At 46.5% G+C, this 20,123-nt stretch overlaps 1 protein-coding gene across 1 annotated transcript; it reads right to left on the reverse strand.

The window, feature by feature from the left end:
• Positions 1-446: 446 nt before the first annotated feature.
• Positions 447-18,591, reverse strand: mirr (iroquois-class homeodomain protein mirror). Its single transcript, XM_018102471.3, has 5 exons — positions 17,499-18,591; positions 13,578-14,243; positions 4,913-5,019; positions 2,224-2,528; positions 447-2,097 (listed from the first exon to the last, which is right to left on the reverse strand). Exons 1-5 carry the CDS (start codon positions 17,538-17,540, stop codon positions 1,112-1,114), a joined length of 2,106 nt encoding a protein of 701 aa, XP_017957960.1. The 5' UTR covers positions 17,541-18,591; the 3' UTR covers positions 447-1,111.
• Between the last annotated feature and the right edge of the window lie 1,532 nt (positions 18,592-20,123).

The raw sequence follows: 20,123 nt of genomic DNA on the forward strand, positions 1-20,123 counted from the left end.
TGGTTTGGGTGAGGGCGGGATTTCCAGGGCTTAAGATTGGAGATATGTGATATGTTTTCTTACACTCTTTTTTCATATTTTTTTTTTCATTTTTTTTTTTTATATATGTTTTTTTATAATTTTCGATTTTGGTTTTCCACCCGTTATACAAGCAAGAAGAGAAAAATAATATATATATAAGATATTGATCTATTGTACATACTTAGAGATATCGCATAGATCAGCATCTTCAGCCCGTTCTAGGTGAAAATAAATTTTGTGGCTCGAATCGCACAGAGAGTTGAATTGGGAGTGTGTATTTCAGGCGGTCTGTGGGGATTTCTTGGGGTTTCCTGTTGTCTCGAGATACTTATTTAACTGCATTTTCTATTTTTCTTTTATATTTTGCCTGTGTTATGCATACCCTGTACACATCGAAGTTGGGTATATCTTGTGTGCTTCTCATCTTTCGTTTCTAGTTGTCATTGGGATCGTTTCTCACTAACTCTTACAAATTTACTTCCTATAAGCTCTGATTGCGTAAGTTGTATGTATTAAAATTAATGTATTTTCAATTAGATTTAGGATTTGCATTCCCACAAAAATTGCACAGAGTCCTTTGACAGGATGGCGGCCAGTCCAATGCCGAGTGATTGGGCCCAGCGCCAGCGGGATGATTCTTGCTATTTGGTGTAAGCGGCGTTAATCAAAATACCGAATAATCACATGTAAATTATTGTCCGAAAGTAGCCCGATCTGCGTCGACTATCCCAACCATCCTATATATAGATCCCATATATAGATCGATAGCTAGGCGCGCTGCTGGCTGAGTTGCCTTCCCCCGTTTTTGTTTCTCCTCTTTTTAGACTACGACCGTAGTAGTTGGCTACGGCCGTAGCAGCGCCAGCTTTGGTGCTTGCTGCTGCAGGTGGTGCTCCCGTATGGCGATCAGCGACAGCGACCGGAATGCCGAGATCGGTGATGCGCCCGATCCATTGGCCACCGCCGGCGGCAATGTGGCGTACGGATCGGGGGATGCGGACGCGGACACGGATGCGGATGCGGATGCTGATACGGATGCGGATGCGGATACGGATACGGAAGCGGCTGCTGAATCTGACTGCGTTGGGTGTCATGGCTTGCCGCTGAGGCTGGTGACATTCACACCAGGCGAGATCTTGCCCGAGTTGGAGGACGACGACGACGAAGTCGAGTTGCTCGAGATGGGGCCAATCATGTGCTGTGCCGCCGAGTGGGCGTTGCTGGTGGGTATGTGCACCACATCGCAGCCCATGGAAGAGGACGAGCTGGAGGCGGAGGGCGAGGCACCTGGCGGCGGTGCCACCTGCGCTGCGCCCACATTGCTGCTGGTCGTCAGGCTGAGCGGCGCAAAGTGCTGACCGGTGGCTGCGCCCGATACGGCCGCCTTCCACAGCAGCGGATTCATGCCGAGTCCGTTGTGCGCCGCTAAGCTGGCGCCGAAGTGCCGCTGGTGCTCGAGAAACTCCTGCGTGGGCGCGCTCAGGTGTGCGGCAGCTGCTGCCGCCGGGCCGTAGAAGCCGCGGTACAGATCCGGACGCACGTACGGCGCATAGTTGGGTATGCGAGCGGCCAGCGGGGAGAGTATCTTGCCAGGAGACGGGTGCTGGTGCTGGCCCGCATGCCCGTAGAACGGTGGCTGGGATGGTGGCAGCTCGCCCGCGGGAGAACTCTCCTTACCCGAGCTCGTCTCCTTGCCATCCTTGGCCATGTCGGCCAGCGACCAGATGCGCGGCTTCACGGCCAGACTGCCGCCGGTTGCCCCCACTGCCGTTTGCAGGGAGTTCTGCTGCGCCTGCTGGGCGTGCTGCTGCAGCAGCTGCTGCTGGTGGTGGTGGTAGGCGGCGATGTCGGGGGGCGAGCCAGTCGGGGGGCGGAAGTGGTGATGCAGGGCGGCGGGATGGAAGAGCGGATGGGTGCCTGGCCGGTCGTACAGGTCCGGCGATCCATTCGGCGAGCCTGGCCGCGACTCGGACCACTCACTGTTGTTGCTCTCGCCGGGACGGTCGGTCATCATGTCACCCAGTCGCCCCATGCGCTCCTTGTCGTCATTGGAGCCCAGGCCCGAGTCCTTGGCATCTGCAAAGAGTTAAATGAAAGCCAAATCAATATAAGATTCAATACCCTAACTCGAAGTTTCAATGGACATGGGAATGCATATGTAGGCATATAGCTGTCGGATTGGGATCGGAGTTCTTGGCTTACCTAGCAAATCGTTCTCCTCGGTGTTCTTATCGTTGTCATCGTCGTCGTCGATGTTGGCATCGTCGTCATCGACTCGGTTCCTGGGCTCCCAGGTCATTTTGTTCTCCTTTTTCAGTCTTCTTCTCGCATTCGCGAACCAGGTGGACACCTGGGTCAGCGTCATTTTTGTGATAATCGCCAGCATGATTTTCTCGCCCTTTGTGGGATAAGGATTCTTTTTGTGCTCGTTCAGCCAGGCCTTCAGCGTGGACGTCGTCTCGCGCGTGGCGTTCTTTCGCCTGGCCCCATTCAGGTCCATGCCATAGCTGCAATCAAGTAGAGAGAGAAATGTCGAAAGGATTAGCAAATGCTTGTGGCACTCAATGTGGAGAGAGACAGAGAGAGGGGGAGAGAGAGTGAGAGAGTGGTGGCAAAACTAATGAGTAAAAGGCGATTAGAATCGGCTGCGAGAGTCGAGTGACCTCATGGCCTGTAGAAGCGCTACACTGGTGGCTAAAATAGTAGACGAGCTAGAGAATTACAGCTCCAGACATAAATCACCTGAGCAATGGCAGTTGAGCTGGTCAGCAGGATGGAGTAGTACACTAGTGGCAAAAATAGTTGACCAGCAAGAGAATTGGAGTGAAAGAATTAACTCTTTAAGCTAATGAGGACCCAGCTGTTCTGTTGACATAAGGCACTGTAATAGGAGTAGTACACTAGTGGCAAAAATAATCGACTAGGCAATATTAAGAGGCTAAACAAAAAGCCGTCGGCTGCTTGAGCTGCTAAAAAATTAAAGTTGAAGGGATTAGCAACTGCTGCTGCTGCCGACGGATACACTGGTGTCCTAAATAACACGTCCAGCATGAATCCTAGGCCTAACGACCTGCTCAAAGGCCGTCGGCAGCAGTTTATGCCTCACACAAATATTAGCCCTAGGTCGGCTGATCTAATGGACCCCGAGCTGATTTAAAATGCAGCTTGCAATGCTCTGTGCGGCTTTCAGAGAGGAGCATCGTCGTTGGGGGGCCAGACCATTTGGAGCACTTGTGCGGAACATTTGTTTATAATAAACACATTTGCCAGCCCATTGTCCATTGCCCAATGGCCGTTGGCCGTTGGCCGTGCCCGAGCTACATTTATGTACACATGTGCAGCTCTGCGGTCTGTGCAACACATTTCGGGGCTGACCATGGTAATTGCATGGGGCGTCAGTGTGAGTGTGAGTGCAGCAACTGTCCTTTATCGTTTTTTGTGGCCAGTTAACATGGACATATGCATGAGTGTGTGCAACTGCATCCATAGACAGCAGCAGCAGCAGCAGGAGCAGAAGCAGCAACAGCAGCAGCAGCGGCAGCGGCGACGTCGGCAGCGGAACAACAGATATGCGTACATATGTAGCTGTCCCATTTGTAGTTTCCAGCCAGCTGCACAACTGGTGGACGGACTCGGATACTGATGCCATTTCGCGGCAGTTGCCTCTACCTCTGGCGAGGCACTCTCGCTGTTGCTGTCGCAGTCTCTGTCGCTGTCGCTGTCGCTGTGTGCGTTGCATTAATTAATTTAAATTTGAAAACGAAGTGTCGCCGAGTGCAAAACACCTGCGCCGACAGCCACTCTCTGCCTTTGATCACTTGACAGTTGAATAAATTTTTTTAATTTTCCTATCAACGTCCGGCGGGCCATACATACATATATACATACACTTATATACATATATACATATATACATCGATGCTGGCTGCCGATTGTCAAACAATAAAGCAACAAATCGGGGCTGTGTTCACGCCCACTTTTGAATGAAACAAGGTGGGGCTACATTTCTTTGAAGCTAACCCACTGAATGGGGAATCGCATTCGCCAGTGGGTCGACTGCTTGGCACGTCACAGTGAAATAACTCAAAATTGATTTATTGTGAATATGATTCGATAGACAACAACAACAACAACAACAACAACAGCGGCAGCAGCAGCAACTGCAACGACATGACTCAACTTTCAAATTTTTGTTATGGGTGTCAATTACGAGTGGAAACAATGAGGAGAGTACGACGCAGCCAGCACTCTACCTGGCGAAACGTGACGTGACGGGATGTTGTCAATGGTCGAATCGAACAACTCTGTTTCGGAAATTTATGTGAATGCCGCGCCGCCGTTGCCTCTACCGCCGCCTCTACCGCTGGCTCTACCGCTGGCTCTACCGCTGCTGGCGATGCGATGCGTTGTCCGACGGAAGCGGCTCTCCACTTCGTCCATCGCTCATCAATTACAAGCAAATAAATTGTTGTTAATGATAGAAAATCAAATACTTAAGTATGTTTATTTTATTTGTGTTGCTGTTGTTGTTGCTGTTGCTGCTGCGTGCCAATGCGATTGGCTTTTACTTTTTACGCCGTATTTGGGCTGCATTTTGAATGCAGCTGCACGCAACTGTGGCACAACTTTCGACAGACACTGTTCTGACTCCTGCCAGCGCTGGCTTGTGGCCAGGGCCGCGCCCTAGTTGAGCATTTGCCTCTTTTCATGTGCTGGTCACGTCTCCGGGCTGTGATGTGTTGGCGTTGATCGCCTGTCGGACCACCGTTCAAGTTCTCGCCAAGCCGAGTCTCTTTCTTATTTCTTACGATACGTATGTATATATATTCTTTTCTACTAGCAAATCGGCTCCCTCAATGTCAAGTGTTTGTTATTCAAGCGCTGCACTTACCTATTAAAGGGATAACCGGCAAAGGCTGCGTCATACGGATGATACATCGATGGATATGGCCAGGGTGCTCCGCCGGCCACTAGATTCTCCTTTAGATCGATGCCAGCCTGCAATGAAAATATTGAAATATTGTTAATCAAACTCTTGAAAGACTCAACGCAAAGATTCAATATAATAATAAAACCCCTATATACGATTATCATGTCTGAGTTTTTGCGGCAGAATTTGAACTGTTTGACCAATTGCCAAGACCTTGAACCGAAATTATTAAAAATCATGTTAAACAAATCATTAGTACATATTTTACGCTTTCAGCTTGGGTTTTTAAGAGGTATACCTTATCAACGGCACGAAGTCTGAACGGTGGGAGAGAATCGTATATTTGTGGAATTTATACACAGTGAAGACGTATAGGAAGTATTATTGATAAGTAAATACAACTCATATATTTTAAATATAGTCTATGGTCTACAGTCTCTAGCCTTTAGTCTTCTATAATCCCATTATTTCCACTCATATTTTATTCAAGCCTGCCCATCGTACATATTCAGTGATAACTGATAAAGCCAGAGCAGTCAGCAGACCATGAGGACAAGACGTGACCAAAAGGCGTTCGCATCCGCGTCCACGTCTGCACAGCTCTATTCGCTATATATTTATGTGTATATGTATACATAATTATAGACAGATACTTTGGATTCACAGCTACAGCTATTTAATTTGATAATGAGATGCGAATACATGAGCGCTGTACATAATACAAGTGTGCGGGTAAATGAAACATACATACATACATATGTCAGCCTATGGAAATCTCTCTGCCACGCCGCGTAATTAAAATCACAAAAGCCCGGGCGCACATGTGTGTGTGTGTGTGTGTGTGTGTGTGTGTGTGTGTGTGTGTGTGTGTAAATTGTTGATTAAGTGTAACATGACAATTACTTATATACACATTTAGTAATTTAGTCGTGTCTAAATTCACTGCGACAGATGTCGATGTCAGCTGTTTGTCGTGTACCAAGTGATAACAGGCTAAAGATTGCACCACACACACACACACAGAGGTAGCCAAAAGGGTAGAGCAAGAAGGAGAGAGGAAGGGGGATAAGTGAAGAGCAGCTGCTGCAATGATAACAGAAAGCTGACTACGATAAAAAAAAAACGAGAGAAAACGATGAACGTAAGCCAAAGGTGTGACAGCATTTAGCATTTATTACAGGGTATATCAAGCACAGCTGCTAAGAGTACGACTATAGAGCATGATGATTGAACAATAAGGGAAGACATAAAATCATGAGTATATAGAGATTTGGATAGTGGAAAAGTGTTAAAAAGTAGTCAAAGTAGTTGACCGCTGGCTTTTAGAGGGTATCTGGGCAGAGGCAGCGAAAGGTCATCAGTGCTTGAACATGATGTAAACTATGGGATTGATACACATCTCGGTACATGGCAACGCACGGGAAGCGCATTGTAGCTGCGCCATGTGCCATGTGCCAGGGCAGGGAGTTCCGTTCGCATGTGAAATATGCGAATTGCATGCGACATTGAGGCGGCTGACAACAGTTGTTGCAGTTGCAGTTGCATTCGCAGTTATTGTTGTTGTTGTTATCTTGGTCTGGTCTGGCCTGGTCTGGAAAGCTGGGCCCGTCCCTTTGGCACTTTGGCGAGACGACAGCAAATCGGAAATATTTGTGTGTCGCCAATATGAGAATGTTTTGCCGTTTAGCCAGACTATCGAAGGCAATCGGAACAGCTAGCTGGCAGTGGTAGAGGCAAAGGTTCGTCGAAGGTTCGCATGCCCAGCATGTGGTGAGTTTTTGAGTCGAAGCAGCGATAGAGACTGATAACCGGCGACAGAGTCAAAGACGAAGAGACAACAGACAACAGACGGCAGAAGGCAGACGGCAGACTGAAGACTGAAGACTGAGATCGGCTGTGGTCGCTGTGTCTACTGACAGGTCTACGGCCGGGAAGAGCGCTCGTAACGTGCAGTTCGCAGAAGTCATTTAGCAAAACGTTTTACAACCTTTTGGCCAACTCTGACAATATTAAATTACAGCTCTCGACATCCACAAATGCACACAAGTCCGCGTGCGGAAGGTCGAAAGTTGCCGTCGAGCGATCAATTACCAGTTGGACTGCTGCAGTTGGATACCGATGGCGATTCCGCATCCAATTCGGATTCTGATTCTGATTCTGATTCTGATGCGGATGCCCGATTCCTCAATGAATCGCAAGGGTCGCTCCGCTGAACCGGTTTACATTTTTACAACTTTTACAATAATCGCATTCGGCTATCAAACGTGCAACGTGCAACGTGCAACATGTTCAGCAACAGCAGCCGCAAATAACCCAAAAGTATCTCTTCCTCTCACTCTATCTCAGTATATGTGTGTCTGTGTGTGTGTGTGTGTGGAGTGCGTGCTGCATATGGACATGGACATGGACATGCGAGTGAAGCGCATTCGGCGCAACATCCCATAAATTGTTGCGTTTGCTACTACTTACATAGGAGCACGGCAACCGTTCGTTCGTCCGTTCAGTTGTCCCAGCTCCACCTCCAGGTGCACCTCCAGCTCCACCTTCGCTACCGGCCAACAGCTCGCCCAGATTTTTGCGTGCGATGCAAAATATGAACAACATGAGCAGTCGACATGTGTGTGCAACTGCGTTCGGCGTTTATTATTGCTGGTAGTGCAGCAAGCGCAACATTACATTGCCGCTGCGGCATCCATTACTGCGCCACAGCATTTACCAGAACACGGTGCGCGCCGAGCCGTTCGTAACTGATATGCACATTTAGGTAGCTACTCACTCGCCAACTCTACCAGGAAGTTATTCCTCATTATTGAATTATGTTCGTAGCGCGAGTTATCAATTTCCCTAGTGTTATTCTTCATTTTCTTCTGTTTTGTGGAACTAATAATATAACAATTTATTTGTGCAAATTTTTTGGCAGTATAAATTTGCAGTTGAAGATTTGAGTTTAATTTCCAGTTTAATGAAATTTATATATATTTTTGTTTTTTAATTCCTTCCTCTTATAATAAAGACTTTAATTGAAATATTCTGCTACTAAAATAAAGTATTTTATGCAGTAATTAAATATTCAAGTCTTTACATAAATTATTTTTAATTTTAATAAGCCTCATATGTTCATTGCAGAGCTCACGATAATTGTATTTAACTTTTGATTAAACAAAGTTTTAGATTTCTTCTGCAAGCTGAATTATTATTGAATTTTTGAATGAATTTGCTCTTCTATTAAATCAAATAATCAGAATTAAGATATTTTTATTCACTTATTCATTGCAAAAAAAAATATTTATTCTGCAATTACATTTTAAGTAGTCTTACTACGTTTCATCCCTAGCTAATTTATCCTGCAGATAAATGCATTTTAATTTCTTTCCGCATTTTTCAATGAGTTCTTCAATGAAATTAAATATTTTGAATATTCGTATACTTATTAAAATGATCATTTAATCATAATTTAGCCTGCAGTCAAGTGAATATTTACTCTATCGACTGCCGGCCCATGAATGATGTAAGCAAAACTTGAGCGTTGGCCAAACTGGAGCAGTTGAATTTGGCCACTCTAGAGCTGAAAGCCCATTGCAGCGCTTGGCAGGCAGAGGCAAAAACGCATTCGCAAGCAATTTATATAAAAATTTGCTTACAAATTGTTACTGTACTTTGAGGTATCAATACCATTGTATGGGCAACACGTTGGCGGCATTGGCACCGCATCGGTTCACGCATTGGCGAGTGCGATTTCGCGGGTAAATTAATTAATTCATAAAACTCAACAAAAACGAAAATGAGAATGAAAAGAGAAGAAGAAGAGGAAGAAGAAGGAGAGGTAGAGGTAGAGGTAGAGGTAGAAAAAAAAAACACAGGGTATTCAGCTGATTTTCATTGTTAAGGCGCTGTCTGCGCTTCACGCCAGCCTCAATGGATGTCCCACGAACATTACGCGACATCGACAATTGGCCGACACGTCGACGGCAGAGCTCCCCATTTGGGGCATGGCCATGGGCATGGGCATGGGCATGGGATATGGGCGCAGTTTTGTGGTTTGCCTGTGGTCTGTCGCCTGATGCGCCGCGATGCGAATGATGCGCGTAATGACGGGTCGAGTTAATTAATTGCTGCTTCGATTTAAAAATAAACGCACGTTTACGCAGCGCATTCCTGTCTGTACTCATTGGAACGAGCCGCTTCCGAGGAATGAATGGAATCGGCAACAGCATCTGAATCAAGCAGATGAATCTACATCTGTAGCTGTAGCTGTGCCTGTATCAGATTTAAGATTGACGACAGCGCGGACTTTGACTTTGACTTTGAATGAAATAGAATTTGTGGCAGCAGTCCCTCAGGAGTTGCTTGACTCCTGCAGTTGACAGTTATTGCGCCTGGCGCTTATAAAGTTGTTCCACTGTGAATGTGGCATGGCGCCTGAGGCTGTTCTTGTTGTTATGTGAAAGTTGTTGTTGCTTGTCGTTTGTTGTTGTTGTTGTTGTTGTCGTTGCCATGACTGCTAATTTGTTGTTTGTTGTAGGCAGCCATTCAAAAAACATTCTCGTAGACACCCTCGCTACGCCCTCTACTCTACTCTCCCGCTCCCTCTCCCTCTCTCTTGCTGTATATATAGAAGTGCAAAATTTACTGTTAACGTACATTTTCAACTTTGCCAAAAAGCCAAACAACAACGGCAGCAACACAAAAACTTTCCACAACACTTACAGCAACAACAATGCCAACGAACGTGCACAGTTTGAGGGCAAATGTATTTAGTACTTGGTCCTGCTACTCCTGCCGCTCCTGCCACTCGTCTCGGCTACCAACGCACCCGTCACCTTGCCATTAAGGACAGCAACCACCCCGGGAGCAACACATACAACACGAAGCCAACGTCGACGTCGACACTTCGACATTTTCTAAAGTTGACAAATCAGTGCATGTACGCTTCTCCTCGGCTCTGGCCTGCGCCTCCTCCGGCTCGGTGGTTGTTTCCTGTCGAGTGGGCTGGTGGGGCGGTGGTGCGTGGGTGGTTGGCATTGGTGCGATTTGTAGTTGCTTTTTGGTTACATTTGGCAGGCAAGTTGCCAGCGGCAAAAGTTTTTGTAGAGTAGCTCCCACAGGAACTCGGCTGAGGATATGGATGCGGCAGACACACACACGCACACATATGAGTGCCTATGTGTGTATGTGTGTGTTGTGCCTGGAGTAAGATTATTGTCGAGTGCGAAATTTCATGCCTGCATTGTTGTTGTTGATGATGTTGTGGCACTTAGTGTTAGGATGAAAAAGTCAATATACTCCAGCTGCAGCTGGACTCTGGAGAGGACGAGCTGATATGCTGTAGTTGTTTTTTGGCTGCTCTCAAAACATCAAGTGCTTAGCCTGAGCACAATGCAGGACTCGCCCAGGACTCGCCCAGGACTCTGTCTAATTGGGCAACAAAGTCGAGTGCAAATGCGTGCGGCAGTTGCAACATATGCGACAACGTCAATGTCAAATGACAGAAAAAAAAGAAGATACAAAATAGAGTAGCAGAAGAGCCTTAAGGATAAACGAAACTGAGAGATTAACTGACGGCCCGGCCTGTGACTGCGACTGTGGATAGGTCGGGGGCGGATCACAGGCGGACAGGCTGTCAGTTGCGTGTTGACAAATTTATTAATAAGGTACGAAATACGGCAGTCGACGCCCTCAACGGGCAGGAGCAGGGGCAGGGGCAGGGACAGGGGCACGGCCTGGCCTATTTGTTGGCGGCTCTTCAAATGTACTTTTGCCATTTGAAATGACAGCGCGTTGTTGCACCATCCCAGGAAACTCTGGTGGCAGAGCCACAGCCACATCCACATCCACATCCACCTTCAGTCATCATCCACCATCCACCATTTAGCATGCGTCGCGCCCGAAGACAACGAAATATATGCCCGTGCTGCGGCAAAATGACAGCCGCTTGACAGCTCGTGTCAAAGTAATGAATCCACCGCACAACGCCCGACACTTTTACAACTCCTGTGCCCAGGCCAAGGCTGTCTGTGTGTGTGTGTGTGTGTGTGTGTGTGTGTGTGTGTGTGGATGCTAAGAGAAATAGCTCCAGTTTAGCGCCGCTTGCCGCTCGAGCCAAAAGAATATGCCGCATTGACTAATTACGATCGCCCGGATGATTTATGCAGCTGTGCGACGGAAAATTCGAAACCGTTTGCCTTTTAAACGCCTCAATCAATATGGGAACACATATATGCTCTTACTGATACTTCATCCAGTCAAATGTATATACACACACATGTATGTATATATCTTTTCATTTGAATTTGCTGCGTCAGCGTCAGCAGCGTAGCGTAGGCGCCTTTTCGTATAACCACATTGAGTGCGACAGTTGTTGATCGCCGATCGATAAATTTCAAATGCGACGAGCTTTTATGTGTTTCTCTCTCTCTCCCTCTCACTCTCTCTATGTCTTATGCCTGTCATCATTTGCTCAGATTTTTGTTATTTAGTTTTTAATAAGTCGCTGCTTTATAACAATGCCAAACAAAAGCCAAAATTTATGCTAAACCGCAGCTACTGGCGGCAGGTCGAGTTTTTTGTTCGCTTTTTGTTCGTCAGTCTCTAAGCTTCTTCAAATGCAAATCAATATACTTATGCACACAAACACACACACACACATGCACAAATGAACGTAAACTTTACTAAGTAGTATGTCGATCGATTTTTTCACACACACACACGCACACACTGAAACACAGTCGCATATCGTAAGTCATGAATGTCGTCTCGTAGTTCTTAGCTCATTTGACATAACTACAAACAGCATTCGAAACTGGTTCAACACTAAATCAGTTCACTTTTGCGATTTATTTCTATATATGCATATTAACATACATATATTTCTGTTTTTATTTTATTTTGTCTTTTTTCTTGTTTTAGTATTTGTTTAATTTAAGGAATCATGTTCACATTGCATATGTATATGCGCATATGTATGTCCAAAATATTAATTTATAACTGATTAGTCTTTTTGTATTCTTGTATTTGTTATATTCCATTCACATTATAGCACATAATTCAGACAAAAAGTTGATAATTTTATAAGGCTATTCTGTGCGCCATTAAAACGCAAAACAAATGTCGAGCAGGGGCGAATACTTGAAGCAATATTTACGATATGCCGGATACATCATAGATGGATTAGAATGGGACGACTATTGGGTATGTACGCATGAAGGGGGAAGAATTAATGAACGATCTGACTATCTATATAACTAAGCACAGAGTCTTGCGGAAATCAACTTGTCTAAGAGTGAAACAGGAGAGATTGCTGAGAATGGAATAAAATATCTTTGTCCACTAGTTCAGGCAGACCGACTCATACTTGGAGTTTGTATAAGGGAATATCTGAAAGTCTAATTTATAGTTGAATCTCTATCTCAATACCATATCAAATATTCATATAGTTATATTCCACTTCCATTTTATAGCCAGGAAATTCCATGCAGAGAGATTCTCATTCTAATAATATGATTTATATAGAGTCAGCAACACTTTATCTTCATATGATACCCAATTTGGGGTATTATAATATTAAAGTGCAGCTCGGTCAGCGACTAATTGATTGTCTTCGAGTCCATATGTCAACTACGAGGCTAATGGCCAGAGAGCTCGACATTCTTTGGAATTCAAGTGAATTGTGCAAGCCACACACACAAGATCCGGTCAGCGTCACCGTGGGAGATCTGACCCGTAGCCCTACCGCTGCCGCTGCCCCTACGCCTACCCCTACTCCTCGCTGACCCTCGGCACGGCATGTGGTCCGGAAAGTCAAACCAAATAGAATTGTTTGCAAACAAAAGCAAATTACACGCTGCTATTAGAAATAATTCGGCGAACAATGGACACGCCGTGAAGCGCCGGACATGCTGTAACAGGGACGAGAACGAGAGAAGGAGAACCGTCCAGTGTCCGCTGTCCGCTGTCCGCTCGCCGATGGCCCGATGGACCCATTGTAAGACCCAACACACTGACAGTCGCAGCCGCTGTCGCAGCCGCTGTCGCAGTCGCAGTCGCCGTCGCAGCGGACTGAGCATAAAGCGAGCTCTCTGTCTCATAATAATGCGACTTGAAATATCACCCAGACTGAGAGCCAGGCCGAGCCTTGGGCAGGTCCTAAAAGGTCAGAGGCATGCCACAGGCATAGGCGGCAGCTGGCACAAGTCATAGGTCTAGGGTCCATTCGAGCTGAGCTGCAAGCTCCAAGCTCTTGACAAATCTGTGCCTAGAAAGCAAAAGCAACAGCAACGAAACCCAGACTAAGAGCAAGAGCGCGAGCAAGAGCAAGGGAAAAACTTTGTTGCCAGAGTACCTAACACATGTTCGGAAGCCTGGGCCCATGGAGCTTGTGTGCGTGCCATGGGCACACGATCAAATGACGAATGGGGATGGGGAGGAGCAGGCAGAGCTGGGGCATGACGACGACGACGACGACGACGACGACGACGGTGGTCCCTGCTCGGACGTTGGACAAATTCACAAATTTATTGCACCATTGTTAAGACGCATGACTTATGAACAGACCGTTTAGCCTGGCCCTCGCCCTGGCCCGATCTGCTCTGGGCTGGGCTGGAGCTTGCATGTTTGGAGCTTGACTTACCGGATTAGCGTAGAATGGTGGCTGATCGGCGGCGATGCCCGACAGGTAGGCAGACATGCCCTCGGGATAGACGCCGAGCGGCACGCCGCCGGGTCCGGCGACCAGTCCGCCGGCTGCGGCGAGGCGCTGGTAGTTCAGCATGTCGTATTGGCAGGAGCATATGGTCTGTCCGCTGACGGGATCCGTGTAGATGGTGCGGCCGGTATCACAGCAGCGGTTCGGATTCGGGTTGCCCGATCCGGGCGCTGGCGGCACGCCCGGCGGCGGACCGACGCCCACAGCTGGCAGCGTGGAGGGGCCGGCGCCGGCGCTGCTGCTGCCGGCCGACGCGGAGCCATATGGCGTTACGGCTGATGCGCATGGCGAGCCGGAGCGCGCGCCCGGCGGCACTGTGGAGGTGACCATGCCGGGACCCGGTACGGTCAATGGCAAAGGCAAACCAGTGGGCAGGCCGGCGGCAGCGGCGGCTACGGCGGCGGTCAACGACGGTCCCGGACCGTGGCCTGACCCGGAGCCAGAGCCGGAGCCGGTGGCGGTTGTGGGATTCGCTAGCGCTGGCAGAGGAGTCAACGTTGCTGTCGCTGTGGGCTGCGTGTGCGGCGTCTGTGCGGCGTTCGAAGAGGGCGTGGTAGGCGATGAAGCAGCAAGGCGAGTTGAAACGGCATTCTGTAAAGAGCAAAGTGAGAAGAAGAAGAGAAGCCAAATCAGTTACGAGACACAACAACTACCGTACCAGAATAGACGGTAGATTCTACTCTCTGTCTACTGTACCTCAGCTACGGCAGGCAAAACTTAATTAAAATCGTTGCCCCCCCTTATCAATATCAATGCGATAAGCGCGCGCGAGTCTCTTGTGTACACACACACACAGTCGCTCACACATATGTGGAGACCCTCGAGCTAAAGCCTGTAGAGTACCCCTAATAGCCATCTTCGATTGCGTCCTAGGTGATCATCAAAGTGGGGCCGCCATTAACAACAAATCATGTTTTCGATTGACAACATTGATTTAAATTACACAGCCAACTGCAACGACAACTGCAACAGCAACAGCAACAACTCTGTGTGTGTTTGTGTTTGTCTGTCCAATAACTGGGAACGGGCTTTGTGCATCTCTTGGTCCGTGCCCATGTTGTATTTTTTTTGTTTTTTCTGTGTGCACATAAGCCTATCGCGCACTTTTGTCAACACTTTTAGTCAAGCAACAACTGCAGCAATAACAGCAACAACAACAACAACTGCAACAACAACACACATTCGCACACATGCGGCATGCAGACACAAACAAGTTTTGAGTTTTATTTATTATCGTCTCTTTGGCTGCTTTCGTAAACTTTTCTCGATTTGGGTTTTTTTCTTGTTGTTGTTGTCGGTTGTTGCTTGTTGTTTGTTGTTGTTGTTGTTGTTGCTGTTGTTGCTGTTGTTGCTTGTCGGTTGTCGGTTGTCTTGCCTGCTTTTTCTCTCTCTTTTCTTTTACAAATGATCCAAGGCTCAAGATTGGATTTTTATCGCCGGCCAAACAGTGAGTGATACCACAAACTAGGCAGAGATAGCCAGATAGACGGATGCACTGCCTCCTCCTTCTTCTACTCCTCTCTCACTCTCTCTCTCTCTCTCTCTGCTTCCCTGTCTTTCGCTGCTGCTGCTGCTAAATGACAACTCAAGTGGCCATACGCGATTAAAAATTAATTCTCTGACCCATATGAAGTCCGCTTCAAGTTGGGTTATCAGTTGGCGCCTTTGAATCAGCCGACGCGCAGCGATGTTTATCCGTGCCTGGTTGGCTGGTCGGCCATGTCTTCTACTTGAATGTACGAATATAGCATGTACTCACACAAACACACACACACACAACTCTGTCTGTGTGTGAGTTTCTAGCATCCAAAATGGAAGCGGCGAGCACTTTTCGAATATTGGAATAAACAAAGCAAAACAAAACTTAAGTCTTCTACCAAAGTGTTAAATATCAACACACACACACACACATACTCTCCCTCTCCCTCCCTCTCTCTCTCCTACTCTGCTTGTGTGTAGTTATGTGTGACAGAGGAATTTTTATCTAAACAGCGATTTGCATTTTTTTGCTGTGACTTCAATTCGGATTTTTTCGTTTTCGGTTTCGGTTTCGAATTCGGATTTGGTTTCGGTTTCAATTTTCTTTGTTGTTCTACAAGTTGCATTTCATATTATTTGTTGTTTCTGTTGCTGTTGTTCGGTTGTTCTGTTGTTATTGTTTTGTTTATCGCAAGCATTTTATGGGCTCTTTTCATAGCGCTTGTTCTCGTTACTTATTTGTAATTAATGTGCCAATGTGTGTGTGTGCACACAACTGTGCGTGTGTGTGTGAGTATGCGTATGTGTGTGTGTGTGTGTTGGCGCTGAAGTGTCAAGTAGAAGTTGAATTGATTACATTTGAGCCAAAGAGGCAACATTTACTTGCCATATTTGTCACTCTTATATAGATCGTATTACCAGACATGCACACATGCACACGCACACACACACACATTCATGTATAAGAAATGTGCATTTTAGTATAAGCATTCAAGTATAAGAGCAAAACAGTTAAGGCAGCCACAAAGTATTTGTCGTTTGCAGTTATTTAGTATATAACCCCTCTCCCTTTCTCTCTCCCTCTCTCTCTCTTCATCTCTCTCTCTCCGCCCTGCCCAATTGGCATCATGTATGTACAAGAGGCAAAACACAGCAAATACGAGTGTTCGAATGTGGCATCCAAATGTATGGCTGACATTTGGGGATTTCGAGTGGATTTGGCAGACATCGATTTGAAATTTTCTTTTGTTACGGATTTATTTTTAACAAAATGCCTGCACATTGCGATCCCATCTTCTTCTTCTGCCACTGCTGCTGCTGCTGTCGCTCTTCCTCTTCTGCTTGTTTTCTATACGATCTGCCTCTGTCAAGTCCAATTGCTGCAACTAACAACATGTTGAACATGTTGCGAATTGATTTGGCCAACAAATTTTATATAAACGGGTACATATATCTATGTATATATCTTCTAGTGAGAAAATTTTAGTAAGCAAGAAAGAGAGGGAGGAAGAGATAGCGGAGAATTCGAAAGGAACATCGAGTGATTGGTAGACCAAGTTATGTAAGTCCTTTTTATCCACCTAAAGACAAAGTCTTTCTACAATAGATATATTTTGTATCTTGTGTATGAATTGTATATATTATACTATATACTGTATAAATATCTTTCATATATACAACATTCTTTTATCAAATCTGCCAGAGTATTAATATTATTTTTCAATTCGTTTCCAATTTGTTTTCCTGACAAATTCCTTCTCAAATCTTACGAATTTCATAGAAATTCCATCTTTAATCTTATATAATGCAGCTATATATAATTACTATAATGTTGATCTTTATTTCTGTTGAATACAACTATGTATCTGATCCACATGCAATAACAGTTTTACATATATACTGTCTAAGACTTCCTTATAGAATCCATATGATTATGCTCTTTGCTTATTGCTTCCTAGAATCTCTAATCTCAAAGCCTCGCATACGATTCTTCGATCATAATATTAATAGATAATTGCTTATGCCAAATTTCAGCGAATGTCTATAGATCTTGATCTTGGCGCTTGTCGGCCTTTTTTATATGCAACTAATTGCCGGATATTAAATAAATAACCATTAAATCAAGATTGTAAACTTAATTAAAGCATTTCCTATTCAATATTAGAGTCAATATTGTAGAATGATATTCTTATGGTTAATTTTGATTCTACCCAGGCATAATCATTTAAGCCCCATAAATTATCACTCGATTAAAAGTTAAATAGGCTCTCAATAAGATCAGGTATGGATTTTCTATTAGTTTCTATATATTACTGATCTGATTGACATAATTTGTTATTGATAGATAGAGGATTGAGCTTTACGTACCATTACTAAACAGACACCGGTTTCATTACTGTGCACTGTCATTTAATTTCGGTTTGCTTTCCAAGTTTGAACTAATAATTATTTGTGTATTTTTGAAAAAAACGCACGGCACGAGTCGAACGAAAGCAAACGCAATTCGAACACACAATTCTCCAATTCGTTCGAATTGGGAAACGATTTTTGCTTCATTAACTAAAAACTTCTTGCGTTAGTTGTCTCCAAATTCTGTTGTTTGCAATTTCCTTAATCAACTTTGATCAATTTCTTAATTATTTTGTATCCATGTAGCACTCTTTTTGTATGTATGTGTGTGTGTGGGGGCGTGTGTGTGTGTGTGTGGGTGTGAAACACTTGTATTGAAAAAACTTGCGCGAATTTGTTTTACACTTTTTTGTTGGTGCGCATTGCCGACGGTTAAACGATTGAACGGTTGAGCAATCCCAGAGTCGGGAACAGTTTGCGATTTGATGGGACTTGAACTGCGAACTACGTGGCTCGAGAATCTTAGCGCCTGCTGCTGCTTGTTTATGCTTATGCCAGGTTACAGTCGCCGCCGCCGCCGTAGACGAGGATGGGCGAAGACGAAGACGGAGACGAAGCTGGAGTCGTAGTCGGAGTCGGACTTGCAGTCACAGTTGGAGCTGGAGTCGGAGTCAGAGTCAGAGACGATGGCGATGGCGATGGCGATGGCGATGGCGAATCCAAAGGCAAAGAGGCGAAAGCACAGCGAGCCAATGCAATGCGAAAGTACCGTACGGGCACACTGAATACGGTATCGAATCGAGCGAGGCGAGCGGCACGACAGGCACTAGCGCTGCGGGCACTACGGGCACTACGGGCACTGGCACTGGCACTGACGGAGAGGCGCTGGCACTGCTGGCACTGACACACAGAGGCAGAGGCACAGGCACGAACGGTACGAACGGAACGAGCTGACGAACGAACGATACGAACAATCTGCGTAACAGCCAAAAGTAGACTAACATGAGTTTCTTGAGCAAGTACAAAGTGTACGACAAATGGGAATTACACGACAACCGACAATCGAAAAACAGCGAAAACAGCAACAACAACGACAACAACAGCACTGCCAGCAGTGGCAGCAGAGGCAGCGAGCAGCAGCCACAAGCAGCAGAGCAACACACAGATAAGCCTCGACTCGTACACAGATACGCCGCCTGCGGCTGTGTGTGTGCGAGAGAGCGCAGCGCAACGGTTGGCAAAACTCGTTTCTCCCCTAATTGTGTGCGCTTGTGTGCGTGTGCGGCTCTCTCGCGAGCTCTCAGTGTGCGAGTGTGTGTGTGTGTGTGTGTGTGTGTGAGTGAGCTACAGCAAAAGCAGAAAAAGTATCAACGCTAACGACAACAACAGCAAGAGGAACAGCAACAGCAACAGCAAAAGCAACAAAAACAACTGCGACAGCGACCGTAACAACGGCAATAATGATTATCATTAAAAGTGGGCTGGCTGTTTGTCACGCGGCCATGGGTGCGAGCGAGACGGGCTGCTGAACTGACTGCTGAACAACAGCGAGAACCGGTTGCGTCACGGCAACAGCAACTGACTGCTGCGGCTGCAGCGATAGCAAACGACAAACGGCAAACGGCCAGCAGCAACATCTACAACAACAAGGCGAGCATACAAAAAGTATCTGCTGCTGCTTCTGCTTCTGCTGCTGCTGCTGCTGCTGCTGCGACCATAAATAAAGTATCTGCATTAAGGTGGTGCGCGCGAGCGAGATAGCATGCGAGAGTGCCCACGAATCGCATTCGCTCAGCATGTTGTTGCTAGCTGGCTGCTGCCTGTTGGCTGTTGGCTGTTGTCGGCATCGTGTGGACGCGCCGAGTGCGGCAGTGGCCGTCGCCGTTGCCGTCGCCGTTGCCGTTGCCGTAGCTGCCGCGTGTTAAGTGCGAGCGAGCCAGCAGAACATGAAAAAATTAACTTAACAACTAGAAAAATGGCTGTTATTGCGTGTTGTTGTAAATGCCGATGTATGTATTTGTACGCACTGTTGTTGCCTTTGTCGTTATTGTTGTTGCTGCTGCTGCAGCTACTACTTGCTGCTGCTGCTGCTGCTGCTGCTACTTCTGCTTCTGCTTCTGCTGTTGCTGCTGCTGCTGCTGGTGGTGCTGCCAACTGGGGGCTTGGAACTGGATGTCGGTACGTGTGTACAAGTATTTGTTGCCATAAACAACACGAGCTGCGAGGCGAACCGCTCGCCGTAATGGAAATAAGAAAAACTTGATGAACATGAACAAAACTCGTGAAAGGGGTGGGCCAACGTTTCAGTAACTGCTACAGCTACAGCAACATCTACAACTACAGCTACAGCTACAGCTACAGCTTGAGCTCAGTAAGTTTTTATCATCCTCTGCTGCTGCTGCCGCTGACCATGCTGGCTGGCTGGCTGTTGCTGGATTGGCGGCATCTTCCGCGCTGCTGGCGCCGACTGTGCCACCGATACCGATGCCGACACCGACACCGACACCGCGACTGCCACTGCCACTGCCACTGGCACAGCCATAGCCACAGTCGCTGGCACCGCAGCTGCTATTGCATGCGCGCTTACATTTTATTACGGAGATATTTGTTTTTTGCTTTGCCTCCCTCTCTCTGGGCTGGGCG

Source organism: Drosophila navojoa, chromosome 4 (genome assembly GCF_054131105.1).
Source record: "Drosophila navojoa isolate 15081-1374.11 chromosome 4, UAZ_NAV_1.0, whole genome shotgun sequence".
Lineage (NCBI taxonomy): Eukaryota > Metazoa > Arthropoda > Insecta > Diptera > Drosophilidae > Drosophila > Drosophila navojoa.